The sequence below is a fragment of the Podarcis cretensis genome, assembly GCF_951804945.1.
Source record: "Podarcis cretensis genome assembly, chromosome: 11".
NCBI classification, from domain to species: Eukaryota; Metazoa; Chordata; class Lepidosauria; order Squamata; family Lacertidae; genus Podarcis; species Podarcis cretensis.
Genome location: NC_137180.1, coordinates 42,270,229 through 42,285,710, shown reverse-complemented (window position 1 = coordinate 42,285,710; position 15,482 = coordinate 42,270,229). Strand labels below are relative to the sequence as shown.

The 15,482-nt window shown below is 44.2% G+C and overlaps 1 protein-coding gene across 1 annotated transcript; it reads right to left on the bottom strand.

Moving 5' to 3' along the window:
• Nucleotides 1–5,793: 5,793 nt before the first annotated feature.
• PLK2 (polo like kinase 2) lies at nucleotides 5,794–15,384 on the bottom strand. The gene is made up of 14 exons (XM_079995514.1): nucleotides 14,960–15,384; nucleotides 13,637–13,744; nucleotides 13,333–13,449; nucleotides 12,977–13,106; nucleotides 12,593–12,680; nucleotides 11,831–11,926; nucleotides 10,800–10,998; nucleotides 10,555–10,702; nucleotides 9,890–9,987; nucleotides 8,860–8,983; nucleotides 8,179–8,419; nucleotides 7,953–8,082; nucleotides 7,742–7,852; nucleotides 5,794–6,559 (listed from the first exon to the last, which is right to left on the bottom strand). The coding sequence occupies exons 1-14, from the start codon at nucleotides 15,206–15,208 to the stop codon at nucleotides 6,368–6,370; spliced, it is 2,031 nt and encodes a 676-aa protein (XP_079851640.1). The 5' UTR covers nucleotides 15,209–15,384; the 3' UTR covers nucleotides 5,794–6,367.
• Between the last annotated feature and the right edge of the window lie 98 nt (nucleotides 15,385–15,482).

Below are 15,482 nucleotides of genomic sequence, written 5' to 3'. Positions count from 1 at the left end.
GTTGCAGGGCGGGGGGACAGTTTCACACTGAAAACAAAATTAAAAAGAATAAATCCCAAAGGCCAAATCCTTATGTTCTATTAAAGTAAATTCCAAACATTGATGAACCATGATATTAGATTTCAACACCATATATTTAAATGGCATTTAACATCTTAATTTGAATGTATCGGTCTAATTAAGCAGTAGCAATTCAATCAGAGGGATGTTTGCCACCACAGAACTTAATAAGGCATAAAAAGCATGAAAGCACACAGGAAGCTGCAGATTACGAGCACAAGATTACATCTGTAGCAAGCTGGAGAAGTTAGAATTGGATTTTATAAGCAGTCATTTAGCTCAAAGCTCCCTCTGGGATGCAGGCATTTACTGTACATTTGTTGATGGTCGCTGCATCCTGTCCAGGACTCTCTCTCTGCTAATAAAAGTTGTTTGTTATTTACCATGTTTCCTTAAAACTAAATGATTAATGAACCAATTAAAATATACTATTATCTCACTAGAAGAGATATATTGAGGATCTTTAGTGGAGACTGTAGAATTTCCCAGCTGAAATAATACACATCTCTTTCTCTCTCTCTTTTGTTAAAACAATTCTTATTTTTAATTTACCAAATGAATCAACAAATTTCAGAGACTTATATTTGGAATACAGCGGTACCTCGGGTTACATACGCTTCAGGTTACAGACGCTTCACGTTACAGACTCTGCTAACACAGAAATAGTACCTCGGGTTAAGAACTTTGCTTCAGGATGAGAACAGAAATTGTGCAGCGGTGGCGCAGCAGGGAGGTGCTAAAGTGGTGCTTCAGGTTAAAAACAGTTTCAGGTTAAGAATGGACCTCCAGAACAAATTAAGTACTAGCCCGAGGTACCACTGTATAGATTCATAGTATTGTGAAGTATTGTAAACTGCGGTACAGATCATCCTTTGATAGGTTTAGTCTTTGATAAAAATCAAATTAAGCACAGACACTTTTGGAACTGAAATGAATAGCACTGAGTACACTATCAAGGGCTTTTTGCCAAGGAGAAAGGACACAAATCCCACCTTTTCTTTGATATTATGGCAGTGCATTTACAATGGCTAACATCCAGCAGTCTCAGACCAAGCGTGGAAGGGGACTTTCCCTTTCTCCCCCTACAGCTCCTCAGCACTCTCTGGTCTGGTCTGTGGGGTTGGGAAGCCCATTGGAGTAGATTCGGGATGAGTGGGAGAGACTGCAGTGAGGAAGAGAAGAAACAGAAGTCCCACTGCATGAGAGGAAGTCCACTCACACAGTGTTGGATGGCACCCAGTAGAAATCATTGTTTTTCAGTATCCAGGGGAGAACAAATTACCACTGAATCAGATTAAATATGTAGTGTTCTTTGAATGTCAATCATAGGTCTAACCTTCAACCATTCACAGTAATGGATCCTTTGCAAGCTCCACCAGAGAATCTCAAACGCTCTACAAGTAAGATAGTTTTTACATAAAATAATAATAATGTCTGAAATGAATGTTAAATAAAATAATTTAGAAAGCCAAGCGTTTCGTGAAAAGGATGGGATGTTGCAGAGAAGCTTTGTTTGAAATTACAGATGTTTTGGTAGTTAGGCAATTTCCAGATATCAGTCATTTGGTACAGTTGTTCCAATCCCATCATTTGGAATGCTTCCCCTCCCCCCCCCCATTTTTTGAGGAAATAAGTGTTGTGCTAAGGAGATTGTTCCATCAATGCAAGCACTGCCATATAATCTCCCCTCTCCTCCCACAATGCACTATTCTGGGGTTTCTCCCAACCCTCCAAACCAATTTGGGGCGCATGGGTGTCAGGGGGGCAGACCCATTGTGCTAGCTGAGGTTGCTGTATTTTGTTTTGGCTTTTGCTAATGGGACTCATTAGTTGAATCTGACCCTATACTATATGTTCTTTTCTGCACAGGTCTTAAAGCTCTCTTTTTCTCCAGACTAAGGGCTCATCCATACTTTGAGGGAAATGTGAGGGCAAAAACTTGTATGATTGATGTATGGCAACCTGTGCTGGAAGTCTATTCTTTAAAAATAGCTGGAAAACTTTTCATTCAAAACTTTGCAAAAAAAAGGGGGGGAGAGCTGAACAACTTTGGGCAACCCAATGGACTATATGGAACTGGCTGAGATGACTGGCAGAATCCGAGACCAAGGAGAAGAGTTGGTGGAAGAAGAGTGGAAGAAATTTAAAGTTTATCTTCAGAAATATTGTAAAATTAAGGAATGTTAGAAAGATGTTGGGGGAAAAAATTATGTGGTTTTAGCAGAAAGGATATAAAGGATTAAGTAAAAATGAATTGGTGAAAGAGAGAAGGTAAAATTATAATATGTTAAGATAAATTATTAGGATAAAAACAAAGTTGGAAGGATTTGCTGGAATATTTAACTGAATTAGAATACAAAAATGGGAGGCGTGAGGAAGTCAAGGAAACAAGTGAATGTAAGTAAGTGAGTTAAAGGATTGATTTGTTTTTTATTTCTTTTTTCTGTTTTCTGTTTTTTGATGATGTATTGTTTTCTTTTCTTTTTTTTGAAACTTTAATAAATATTATTTTAAAAAAACAAAAAACTTTGGGCAACTCAACACAAAAGGAAGTCGGAATGAGCCCTTGGAGAACTTTGTTTGCCTTACCTCATTAAAACAAGCTGCTAAAAATAGCCTTTGCCATCTCGCTCCTCTGCATATATCCTTGCCAGTGTAGAATGAGCTGGGTTGCCATGACACAACAAAATTTGCAGGGAGTAGCAGCTTCCATAGTATAATAGGCAAAATGGGTGCCTCCAAACTGACAATATTTGGCAGGAGGGATACAAGTGCACACCGGAACATTAGGTTTGTGCATTCAAAGTGAATTGACGAGTTCTGTCATCTTGAAGCAACAAATCCACAATTTTTATTTTTTAAAAACACATTGTGGTTTGAAAACTGATGGGGAAATGCTTTCAAAAGTGTTGGATGAATGAATGATTAATTAACAGGCAGGTGTGCAAACACCCTGCGAGCAAATCAGGATGAACGCTCACTGTCATATAAGTGCCTCATAAACAAATCAGAATGAATGCTCGATTGGACACAAAGTAAGCTTTGGGCAAGAAAATCAGGACAAATGCCGAATAATTGGGTCGTCTGGAGGAGCCCAAAGAATTACAGTTGTCAGATTCTGTTGGCAAAGGGCAACACTATGCCAGCATGGCAGCGATAGGGTGAGGGAGAAGAAGAGTTTGGATTTGATATCCCGCTTTATCACTACCTGAAGGAGTCTCAAAGCAGCTAACATTCTCCTTTCCCTCCCTCCCCCACAACAAACACTCTGTGAGGTGAGTGGGGCTGAGAGACTTCACAGAAGTGTGACTAGCCCAAGGTCACCCTGCAGCTGCATGTGGATGAGCGGAGATGTGAACCCGGTCCACCAGATTACGAGTCTACCGCTCTTAACCACTACACCACACTGAGGGAGAGAATGCCCAAGGTCTTAACCCTCCCACCCTCAGGTCCAAAATAAAGCTTCCTTGCATACTTAAAGAGTAAACCAACCTAGCTAACTTGACTTCAAGGCACCCACACCATCAACCCCTTCCCCAGTCCTTCCCCTCTTCTGTTGACACATTATCACGGACTGATCTCGATGCCTTAGAGGAGCACAGGAATGATGGCCACTTTGGGGAGAGACAGAATTTCCACCTGCAGGTTTAGCTGTTTTGATGGAGCCATTTTGTGCAGCCCTGGCACAGCCAGGAAGAGCCCAAGATCCTTTTATTCCAAGCTTGCTCAATCAGATGGACTTTGGAGCCCTCATAGGGCCCAACTAGATGCAATGTTTCTGGTCATGGAGCTTTTTCATTAATAGCCTGATTCCCCCCACCCCCACAAAAATAAATAGCAAACACAGGAGCCAAATGAGGACTGTGGGATGAAGTAAGAGTTTTTGTTTTTGCAGTGCCCCCACTGAGGTTGTGTTTGGAATGGGATTCCTTCATACAGAAATCAGGCAGACTATGTGATTGTTTGCACATATATTGTTTGCACCTGTTTGGGGGGGGGCAGAGGAGAGAAAGTGGAGCTTAGGAAAGGTGGCTGGGAGATGGGAGACATTTATTAGAGTCTTCCGCTTGAGGGGAAGAGCCAGTGGTTGGTACTTTACTGCCACGACTAATAAACTGGAATAGAGAGGAAGGTGAGAAAAAGAGCGGTGCCAGAAGCAGCAAATGTATATAGAAAGAGCTGGGATGGAAAATAGAACAGAGGAAATGAAAATGGGAGGCAATGGAATAAGAATGCTGAGAGGCACATGAGGAGGATTGCAAATAAAAAGCCATCTCCACTTGCGAGCTTCCAGCAGATTCTACCTAAAATAGACTTATGATAGTCTGATATCCATAACGTTTTCTTCAAGTTAACTGTGGAACTCCCTGACATAAGAAAATCACTGAGGCAAAGAGTTTAGCAATTTCCAAGAGGGATAAGATTCTGTTGCCAGCCATTTATGTCAAACCATCTCCATTTGCTGTCATTTTGTGACTGGTGGGCTTTGTAACTTCCAGCCTTCTCAAGTAGCCCCTGGGAAGTAGAACGTTTGAGGCGCACCCCCCCCCCCAGTTAAGGTTAATCCAGTGACCTAATTTTGGTTGCATCCCGTTAGGCAGTTGAAAGGCCCCTTTGAGAAACATGATATGTCTCCATCTTTTGTGTGTCACTATTTTGTGAATCTAGGTAAGGAACGAACATTGTGCCTTCAGCTTCTCCATCAGCATTCACGGAATGCAGATTCCACAAAACACAGATTTTATAAAGTTACACTCCCCCCACCGCAAAGTACCGATTCATAGCTATTGGAAGTATACAAAAGGAGTGGAGTTTTAGAGTAGTTCCAACAGTGCTTATCATGAATATATACAAACAGAATACAAGTGTCGCCACTTTCGATGTGCCTGTTTCAAAGACTACTAAAACTGAGTAGCCTTCCTTTTGGCAGAAGTCTGGCTAAACCCTCCGTTCGCCATCTTGGCATTTTCAGGAAGCAAGGTGAATTCAAGGTCTTGCCACATGGCTAATTTTCATGCTGATCCAAGTTCACCTAGAGATCAGCTGACATCAGTCACCCCCCCCCCAAAAAAAAAGGCTGAATAGAACCATTACAAAACACCCAACACCCTATGCTTTGTTGGAAGGCTGATGGGAGAATCACACTTGCTTGAGTACAATGGTCAGGTGTCTGCAAGAGTTTACAAGCAAGAGATTCTCCTTCAAGCTGAAGTAGTAGAAAGAAGAGAGGTTTTCATGCTGCAGAGACCAAGGTAGACTTGGATATCATAAGAAAATTTAGAGGCCCTCAACCTTGTATATTTTTTTTTAAAAAGCCAATTTAAACTCTGAAGGTAACACTAAGGCACACATTTAAATAATATTCAGTGCAGTCCTATTATCTACTCAGAATTTGACCCTACTGAGTACAATAGACCCACTCCCATGTAACCAAGTATTAAGATTGCAGCCATGGTCTGTGGTGAACAGCATCAGTTTTTAACAGTGTCAGGTTAATCTACGAGCCACATCCACCATGGTTTGTATAAATTGTGCAAAAGCTGGGCTGTTATCCAGGCAGATTGCAGTCTCCTGCAGGTAGAAAATAAACCACTGTAAACGCTGATGGAGGCCCATTCCACCTCATCAGAATGAGAAATCAATTGACCTTGAACCTCTTCTATCTTGCATGTTACTTTTACCGGTTAGAATGCAGAGCTCAGAGGGAAAAAAGGCATATACTGAAACCAGTGCTTCAGGTTTTTCCCACTCTTTATTGCCAACAAATGTATATTTAAAATCACGGTTGCAAAAAAATGTATGTAATAAATACTTCACTTTAGGCTGTAATAAATAAAAAAAAATATTAACAAGGAATGCACTTTGCCAGCCACAAGTGTGATCAGTTCTTGGAAGAAATAAGAAAAAATGTATGGCCATAGTTCACAGTTAAGCAGCCACAAGCTGCCCCAAATAGTTATTCGACAACAATGAGATCGCCCTCCCTCCCAATTCCTCAAGTGTTATTCACAGTTTTAAAGTCCTCCATCAGAACTGTTCTCTGCAGAGCTTCAAGTCCAACTCATATCTTTCAAAAGGGAGTGAACCAAGGAAAGCTACACTCCAAAAGAATTCCTTGTCACACCATTAATCCACCAAAGACAGCTGCAGTAGGCTCCATGTCTGGTACCAGCCCAGCACATAAGATATTTGTTCGTACCAGTCCCTACTCCTCACTCATCCATCAACATACTAGCTTTTTCCAACTGCCTCCACTGTAGACTTCAGTGAGAGAAGTCCTTTTGGTTTTAGAAGAGTTCTTTTTAATTTAATTGCATCTTTGCAACAGCATATTCAACGCATATTCCATTCGCTGCTTTAGATCCAGGGAACACCCAGACATCAGAAGGGTCGTCAAGCGAAACGTTGTCGATAGCCTATCTTCATTGATATAAGTAAGCAAATATTCCTCATTTTGGTTGCATATGATGATTTTTGTGTGGTCATGGTAGAAGTTCACCTGCCAAGGAATTAAGAGGTGCTGTTTAATGCAATTGTTCCAACCTCTCAATGCACATTTCATGGCACTGCTTTCAGTTTTTGGCAGTGCTCTGCAAGTATTTTGTGGACAGAGCCTTCCCTTACAGCTTAGATTACAAGCATAATAAAAAAGCCTTTGCTCATGTGCTGCAGAATATTAAATGCCTAAAAGACAAAGCATCTCTGACTAAGCTCAATAGGGTCTTAATCAATCAAGACCACCTGCTTGAAGACAAAGATTGCAAGCCTTAATTTATTAAATGGCAACTTTGGAAGCAAGTCTCCTTGAAGCAGAATTTACTTCTGCATAACACATTTAAAGGATGAAGCTGTTATGTATCCAAAAACACCCCTTAAGGAATAAAGGTATTGTTCATCTTTAGTTGGTAGAGGCTTGTGTCCAGAATTTGAGAACTAAAATCACCTCAGGTAGCTTGAGAGCAGAGGAACACAGAAGGTTCTGGTGATGTATTGGAAGATCTCTGTTAAACCACAGACTGTTAACCTGTGGCCATCCAGGTGTGTTTGACTAAAATGCCCATCAGCCCCAGCTAAGATGGTCATAGTAAAGGATTGCTGCTGTAGTCTAACCACATCTGGAAGCCCACAGGTTCACCAACCTCTCACTGGATCCTAGTGCAGGCATAGGCAAACTCGGCCCTCCAGATGTTTTGGGACTACAACTCCCATCATCCCTAGCTAACAGGACCAGTGGTCAGGGATGATGGAAGTTATAGTCCCAAAAGTTTGCCTATGCCTGTCATAGTGTGCCTATGATGTCTTGCTGCTCCAAACCCAACAGGCCCCCCTCCGCATAACAGAATAAACCAAGTATTACAGATGATACAATATCATGTAACTTGTAGAAAGCCCATTTTGCATCTGTGTACACTTCACTTTTGGCCTTGGGATTTGTGAAAGTAGCACGTTTGGCCCTTTAAGCCATTGGGCTCCTCATCTTTCATGGAGTCAGCTGAATAGCTTATTAACACTATTTATGATAAGTTACTATTGTCATCAAGTTGATAACACACTGTAAAAATAGTACACTTGCCATCTTAAGATCTAATCCCCACTGATTCCAGATAACAAGCCCCTACATTGTTTTGAGCAAGCTGCATGTGTGGGTGGGCGGAGGGAGAAGAGAGAGAAGAAACTCTACCTGGAAGGTGCCATCATTGAAGAGCATCATCAATGCCTTGTCAGATTTCAACCACTGTAAGAGGTAAAGTCTGGGCCTACGGACATCTGTTATACTGGGCAGATCTCCTCCCTGAAAAGGAGAACACACAGTCTTGGTTAGATCAGAGTTCATCAACACACAGGCTTTTAACAAGCAAAGGATTCCAAGCCTTTTCATCCACATCACTTACATCCATGAGATTCTCCTCCATGTAGTGAGAGAAGTACTTCAAAACAGTTACTTGACTGATGAACTGTTCAGGGGCATCAGGAGCGGAAAACACGGAGCACTGACCAAGCTCTGCATAGTAATGGACTGTTCTGAAGGTAAGAAGAAGAAGAATATTAAGTTCAAGTAGACACAGAAGAGGAAAGCGTCATGTGACAACTTCGTTGTACATTGGGCCAGTCACTTACTTTTTGTCTGGAAGAAGACTCATGTGAGCACCATTGTTGAAGAGAACGCCCACTGTGTGATCCGACAGCTGGTAACCGAAGCCATATTTATTTGAGTAGTCCACCCATTTCGTGACCCACTGGAAAGACGCAGCCAGTTGTTCTTTGGGAATGTGGTCAGATTCTGGCATGTTCTCCAGACAACCGCGCAACACTCTAGCCACAGTGTCAGCCACGCTTCCCATAGTACTATCTTCAAGGCCTGGGTGAGGGTAAAGAAGAGGGAACATTACAGAAACCACATGCAGAGATGTCAATGAGCCTACCTCCTGTACATTATTCATTGACCTATCGTCTCAGATTATGCCCCTAAAAGGCGGTTTGGCAATTTCTGCTACAGAATTTGTACTGACGTTCTCAGAGTTCCCAACAGAAAGAGAAGCTGTAAAAACTAGGTTTTAAAAGGGCTTGGGGATTTATCTGCACTCCCATCAATTCTTGCAGTTCTTTGTGGGGAGGGAAGACATGACAGTCCCACAGACTCGCCAACCAAATTTGTAGGTTTTTACTCTAGATTATTTGCTTGGCCAGTTTGACATGGGAGGAAGAATGTTTCTTTCCAGGCCTTAAATCTTACATTCTTGCTTGAAGTACAGACTAAACACAGAACCGTCTACTTAACGCCATGTGCATCATACTTACATTCGCTGCTGCTGCTACAGCTTCCCAACGTCCCCCGAACTATCATCCGGATAGCATCTCCGATTTGTTTGGTTTCTGCTAGCATGCCAGGTTTGGCTACAGTGGTGCTGGGAGGCTGGATCTCCTGAAAAGGCAGAAAATACCAGGTTGTTGCCAAGGACCATCAAGGACAGATTCTTGCGCAATTCATGATCATGTTTCAGATTCCGTTTTGCAGGTACACTGGTTGCTAGGTCACACTAGCAAGGCGCTTATCACTGTGATGAACAGGATACATGCAAAGGGCTTTTGTTGTTGCCCACAATGATGCAGTGTGTACTGTACATGCCACACAAACTTCCTTCGAGTTCCCTTTCAGGGAAGGCAAGGTCACCTAGCATCAGGAGGTGGAAGGCAGGTAGGACCTGAATTCATTTTCCCCATGAGAGCAAAGCTTTGATTTCCCTTCACTTATGTGATAAACCACTGGGGAAGATTTCAAACTTGTTCCGTCCTTTTGGCAACTTGAACGACCAAAAATCAAAATTCTTCTTGGTTGCAAACCGGGTCCCATTTCTTGAACAATGGAACAGAACAATGGAAAGATGTTTTCTTAACAAGGCTTGGAAGAGCTTCTCAGGCTGTTTGTTCTACATTTTTATTTGGTTACGTCTCATCACTCTGCCTGTGTCTGCACACACACCAGGCCTGCTTCAGCTCCCAAACATGCTGGAGATTGCAAATGCAACTGAAGTTTCAGAACTGCTGGCTTATCCTGAGCTAAGAGTCTTCCTAAGGAAGAGGAGGGGCAGCTGACAGCATCTCAGGATTATGCAGTACGGAGACACACAGATGCTGGATGATTTGCACTAATGAGTCCTGGAGTCATAGAGACCCTGCACAGATGTCAAAGGCTATGACAGCCATGTCACAAGATTACGCTAAGCTTCCTGAGCTCTCAAGGATTTCGCTAGCCGCTCGTTTTTACTTGTGTTCAGCAATACAGGCTACCCTGTTACAAAAAAAAAGCCCAACCAACCGAAATACATACCTCCTCTGGTCTGTGTTTCAGGGGTTGCTGGGTTATTGAGGTCTTTTTCAAGTCATGTCTAAGCTTGTATATTTCTTCATCTTCTTTAGCAAGCCGATCTGGAAGGGAGAAGCCACAGAAAATTTAGAGGGGGTTTTCCTATCCAAGTGCACATGACTGTCTAGTACACAATACTTCCTGCCTTGACGAGACATGCAGTCTCTTCCTGGAGTGTTGCTTCCTTTGTATGTGCCTGATCTCAGAGCTGAACATGGATCTTGTATTATAGAAAGAGTCAGCAGACCAGGAACTGCCAATAACAGTCTGGCTTAAAAAAACAACAGTGATGCTTTAGCAGCTCTGCATTAAAGGGTTTAGCAGTGTGTATACACAAAATGTGAAGCTTTTAGAGGTGGCAAGAGATCAGCAGTAAATATTTGTCACAGATGGGCGGAGGATGGATTGGGATCTACTCGTAGATCTCTGGGTGATTCGTAAGATAGATCAGCAAGTTTTTGGATTCTGGATTACTTAATGATACAGCAACAACAAAAAGGGCTTCCCTCTCATAAAAGATGTGTTCTTTTGCAATGATGGCTTAGTAAGAAACTAAATTGATCGTTCCAACCTGAAGTCTGCCTACTGTAGTGCATAGATAGTAGCCAGGTATGAATATATCTGCTTACTGTGTGTGTCAAAATATCTTGCTTTTTCCTTCTTGCCCCCAAAGAGAGCTGCAGCTGCCTTCTTGAAGAAATTCTTAGCCGGGCTTGACAAATTGAAGTCAGGAACTGTATGACAACAACTAGCTGGAAGCCTCTCTGGAGTGAAGCCCTGAGGAAACAAGATGTACGAAAACGGGCTGTCAGCTGGCTGTCAGCTGTAGCTCTGAACAGAAGCGAAACAAACCAAGAACAAGAATGCTACAAACCAGCAAAAAGAAGTCGTGTTGAACAATGTCATCTAAGCTGGGGCGGTCTTCTGGGTTTTTCGACAACATGCTTGCAATCAAGTGCTTTGCAGGAGGCAACAAAGACGATGGCAAGGAATATCTTGCTTCCCTTATACACCTGTAAGTTTCCTTCAGATTGGTTGTTTCAAATGGAGGCCTTCCGAGTAGCATTGTATACCTGTTGGAAGAGGAAGTATACAATTCATTATTTGAATCATTGCCAAGAATAATAATAATAATAAAAAATGTTTATAAGAAGGGCCTCAATTTAAGTCGTCTTTAAGCAAAAGCATCACAACCACTGACCATTACTAGTACTGGAAAAGGTTATGTCAGCTAAGTTTTGTAAGGAGGGGCTGAACTGAGATCAAGAACATGCCACAGGTCTGTGCAAGGCCCAAGGATGCATGGGTTTGGTAACCAATGCAGATTAAGTATCCCAATATCAAGGGGCTGCAGGGAGTGGGAGGTGGTGCTGGAAAGGCCCATAGCTCATCAGTGGAACTGTTAAAGACTCTGCATGCAGAAGGCATCCCATCCTAAGCCTTTGAGAAGCCTGCCAACTAGATGGGCATGACATCACCAGGCTGAAGGTGGACCTTAGACTGGTTTGACTCAGTCTAAGAAGACTGCCCACACATGCAACAACATCTCCTGGTGAGATTGCTGGAGAATGTGTTTAATGTGATTTCAAAGGGGGGGGGGATGAGGTCAGAAGGTGAGGCTTCACAATACCTGGCATCGTTTTTTGCCCCCATATACAACTATCACAAACAAAGCTTATTGTGCAAAATAAGCCAAATCTCCAGAGTTCTGCGTAATCTGAATAGTTACAGGTCACAGGAGAGCAACTTGGGTAAGGTCCTTGTAGGTTACATAGTCTAACCTCCTGGTCAGTGCAATTGAGCAAAGAGATGTGCTGAAGGTCTGCTTGGAGACCTCGAGAAAGGCAAAGCCCACCCACTAGTTACACAGTTGCAGACAGGACCGAAAACCAGCTAAATACTCACATGACACAGCCCAGGGCCCAAATGTCAGATTCACAGCCATGCCCTTGTTTGTTCAGAACTTCTGGGGAGAGGTAATTTGGTGTGCCACAGATGGTTCTGGAAAAGACAATTGAATGAGGAGTTAAAACAATTAGCTATCAGTTCAATGTTTCAATGTTTGTCATACACTTTAGTGAAACCAATGCAATCCAATCCCAAGTCAGTGCATTTTAAATAGAGCATTAGTTTGGCCTCCAAAGCTATATGTTTTTGTTAAATACTGTACAGGTTCCACCTTAATTCTTTGCTATATGCAAACAGCCTGTATCTGCCTTGCGTGCAGAAGGCTCCAAGTTTAATCCCTGGCATCTCCAGGTGAGGCTGTGTGAAACCCCTGCATGAACCCCTGGACAGCTGCTGCCAGCCAGTGCAGACAACAGGGAATTACTTAGACCAGTGGTCTGATTCAGTATAAGAAAGCTTCCTATGTCCCATGGTGGCAACTCACCATTAGCCATATAAGACTCCCCCGCCCCGAAATGTGCATGGGCCTGAAAATAATGGGGGCTGTTCACAGGCAGAAGAAGCTGACCCACTAAAGTGTTACAAAAAAGGCCATTAAGAACATTGATCAGCTGTCAGATATCCTGGCTTGCAAGCCAACGATTTAAACGCATTATGAGAGCCAGCATCCCTCACTGCTATACATAACTAGAGATTACAAATCCCAAGGCAGTTCTGCTGTATTTAGGTTGCTGCCCTCTTTCCTTCTCAGGTCCTTACCTTCTCCTGTGCTCCAGCGGTTCCAGTCTTGCTGCCAACCCAAAGTCACCCACTTTCAAGTCCATGGAATCGTTAATGAAAAAATTACCTGCAGACGCAAGGCAGAGAGGAAGAGGAAACATGGTGAGTCCAATTCAATGTCATGACGTCTTAGACAAGTGCTGACTCGCATCTAAAGAAGGCCAGCACATAGCTGGTGCTTTTGTTTTTATGAATGAATACCTAGCGCTATTACTCAAGCACTCCAAGACTCCACCGCCAGACAAGCTGATCCTATTCATTAATCCCCATGAATTGCAGTTTTCAAACAGCAGTTCGGTCTATGAGAAAGGAAACTGCTCTTTCAACATCTTATAAACCCAGTGTCTTGGGAGATCAACATACCTAGCTTCAGGTCTCTGTGTAAGATCTCCTGTTCGTGAAGGTATTTTAATCCCGACACAATCTGCCTGAGGTAGTATCGCACTTCTGGTGCCGTCAACACCTTCCTTGCTTTCAATATGTGAGCCATAGACTGGTGAGAGGAAGAAAAGAGAAAAAACCCACAGGCAAGGTCACTCAGCTGAAACCACACGATAAGCATTAGCATTATGAAAAAAGCTGAGGGGTGGGGGTCAAAGGCAAGGAATTAAGGGCTGCCTCAAGAAACTATGGACAATACCTTTTACACATTAAACATTTCTACACTATCGGCCGATTCCATTTAAGGGAATACCGGATTTCTCCCCACGGATGCTCACCCTTCGGCTGCAATACTCCAACAGAATGTAAATGTTCTCTTTGTCCTCAAAGTAGTGGTAGAACTGCACAATGTGCCTGTGATTGAGCATTTTGTGCAACTCGATCTCTTTATCAATCTGGAAGAGGAGAAAAGGGCACACACAAACGAGAAGCAGGTTATTACTGGCACCTCGGTATCCACATGCCACCTCCGTGGGAAGAGGCAGAGCTTGTATGCCAGCAAGCCACTGCAGAGGGAGAAAGGGAAGGGCCACCCAAGCACATAAAGAGATTCCTGAAAGGAGCGTCACAACACATACACACCTTTTCCCTTTGATGAGGTTTGGCTACTCGGCTGTGAGGAATGATCTTTGCAGCATAGACTTTGTTTGTGGTCAGATCCGTCATCTCGTAGCATTTTGCAAAGCCGCCCTGAAGAGACAAGGCAGAGCAGAAGAAGCACATTAGACGAGACAGCAGAGAAACTCCCCTCCGCCTCCCTCTTCAGGGAGCCCAGGTCAAGCAGGTAAAATCGGAACTACCATGGGGCCATGACTGCAAAATAAAAAACCGGTGACAGTCTGCAGCCAAAGGACAGTCTGCAGTGTGCTCTCAATTCTCACTCTTTGCTAATCAAATTAATGCAACGCCTTGGATGCTAAAGAGAGCCCCCCCCCCCCAGGCAAGCTCTCTCAACCAGCAGTCAAAAATATGCAACAAAGGTACAGACAAATGTCTATAAAATGCTTGAGGACTTGCAGCTTAAACCTGTAGCGAGAGGACAAAACCCTCCCCAACCGCCTCATAGGTGAAGCAGGCAATTCTCCTACAGATTTTTATTTTGTGACCAATGCACACACACTTATCCATTTTTGCCACAAGCGCTCAAGATGAAAGACACAGCAACCGAAAGACACAGCAACCGACAGTTTTCTGCTGCATGTAATTGGGAGAAGAACAGCTGACAGACATGTACATTAATCACACAGGATAGCTGCCCTCCCTCTCCATGCAGCTATCCGTGTGGAGCCTTCTCGTCTTTTGTTTAGCAGCCCTTTAAGGCTGGCAGCTTATGCATGCACCAGCCTCCACAGGTAACAGCCTACTTCGACAGGTGCCATAAATGATCCGCAGAGGTGATAAAACACAAACGATAAAAAGACAAGGGGCTGCAAATAAAGCCAGCAGGACATAAGGACTCAAGATAGTGCAGCACAGCCCCGATGAATGGCACACTGGATTTAAAATGCCCTCTTTCTGAGAAGCAAATATAATTGGAATTTTGCAAAGGAAGTGAAATGAAAAGGCACGATAGATGGACCGGGAGGAGCGGGGGGGGGTGCTATTAATTATAAATTATTATTATTTATACCCCACCCATCTGGCTGGGTTGCCCCAGGTACAGAATGGGGGGCAGATCAGATCGACAGGCTCAGATTAGGAAGGGCGCCTGCGTGCCAGAAATGCCAAAAGGCACTGGCAAAAAACCCCCACACAAAATCAAAATAAATCGATGTTGGGTGGGAATCTTTGCGCCCCCCGACCCCACCCCGACGTTACAACCAGCTCTGCACACCAGTGACAGATCCACGAGACGGGTCCCTAAAACTGCCGCTGCCGCTGCCGCCGCCGCCGCCGGGCATTTACCTTTCCCAGCACCTTGCCGCGGCAGTATCGCCTTCCCGTGGTGGGGTCGGTAATAATCCGAGAGATCTCGGTGGCCGAGTGCGGGTGGTGGTGATGCTGCTCGGCTGCCGACTCCGCCGCTTTCTTCCTTCGCGATTCCCCATTGCAAGACTTGCCCAGCGCCTGCTCGCCCATCTTGCTGCTGCTGCCGCCGCCGCTGCCGGCTGCTGTACTGCCCGGCTGGTAAGCGATAGTCCTCAATAAATCCATAGCCCCGTCGGCAGGCTCGCCCCAGCGAAACAAACCCCGCTCCAGTTCCCAGCCCGCTCCCAAGCTCCGCCGCCGCTGCGCCGAACGCTCGCTCTGCGAAACGGCGACCGCTTCCACGGCCTTTTATAGCGCGGGCGGGCGCCCCGCCCCGCGAGCCCCGACGTCACAATGCTCCGCCTTCCGAAGCGCAAAGCGGCCTACGGCGGGCAGCGCGTTGTCCGGCTGGCCGCGCGGGAGACCCGATGGAACGCTGGCAGCGACGCGCGTTAAGCAG

Coding starts and splice junctions, on each gene's coding strand:
- PLK2 (XM_079995514.1), bottom strand. CDS start 15,208: ATGGATTTATTGAGGACTATCGCTTACCAGCCGGGCAGTACAGCAGCC. Junction 12,681..12,976: donor ACACAGAGACCTGAAGCTAG/GTATGTTGATCT, acceptor TTGCGTCTGCAG/GTAATTTTTTCATTAACGAT. Junction 8,083..8,178: donor AGTCTTCTTCCAGACAAAAA/GTAAGTGACTGG, acceptor TCTTACCTTCAG/AACAGTCCATTACTATGCAG.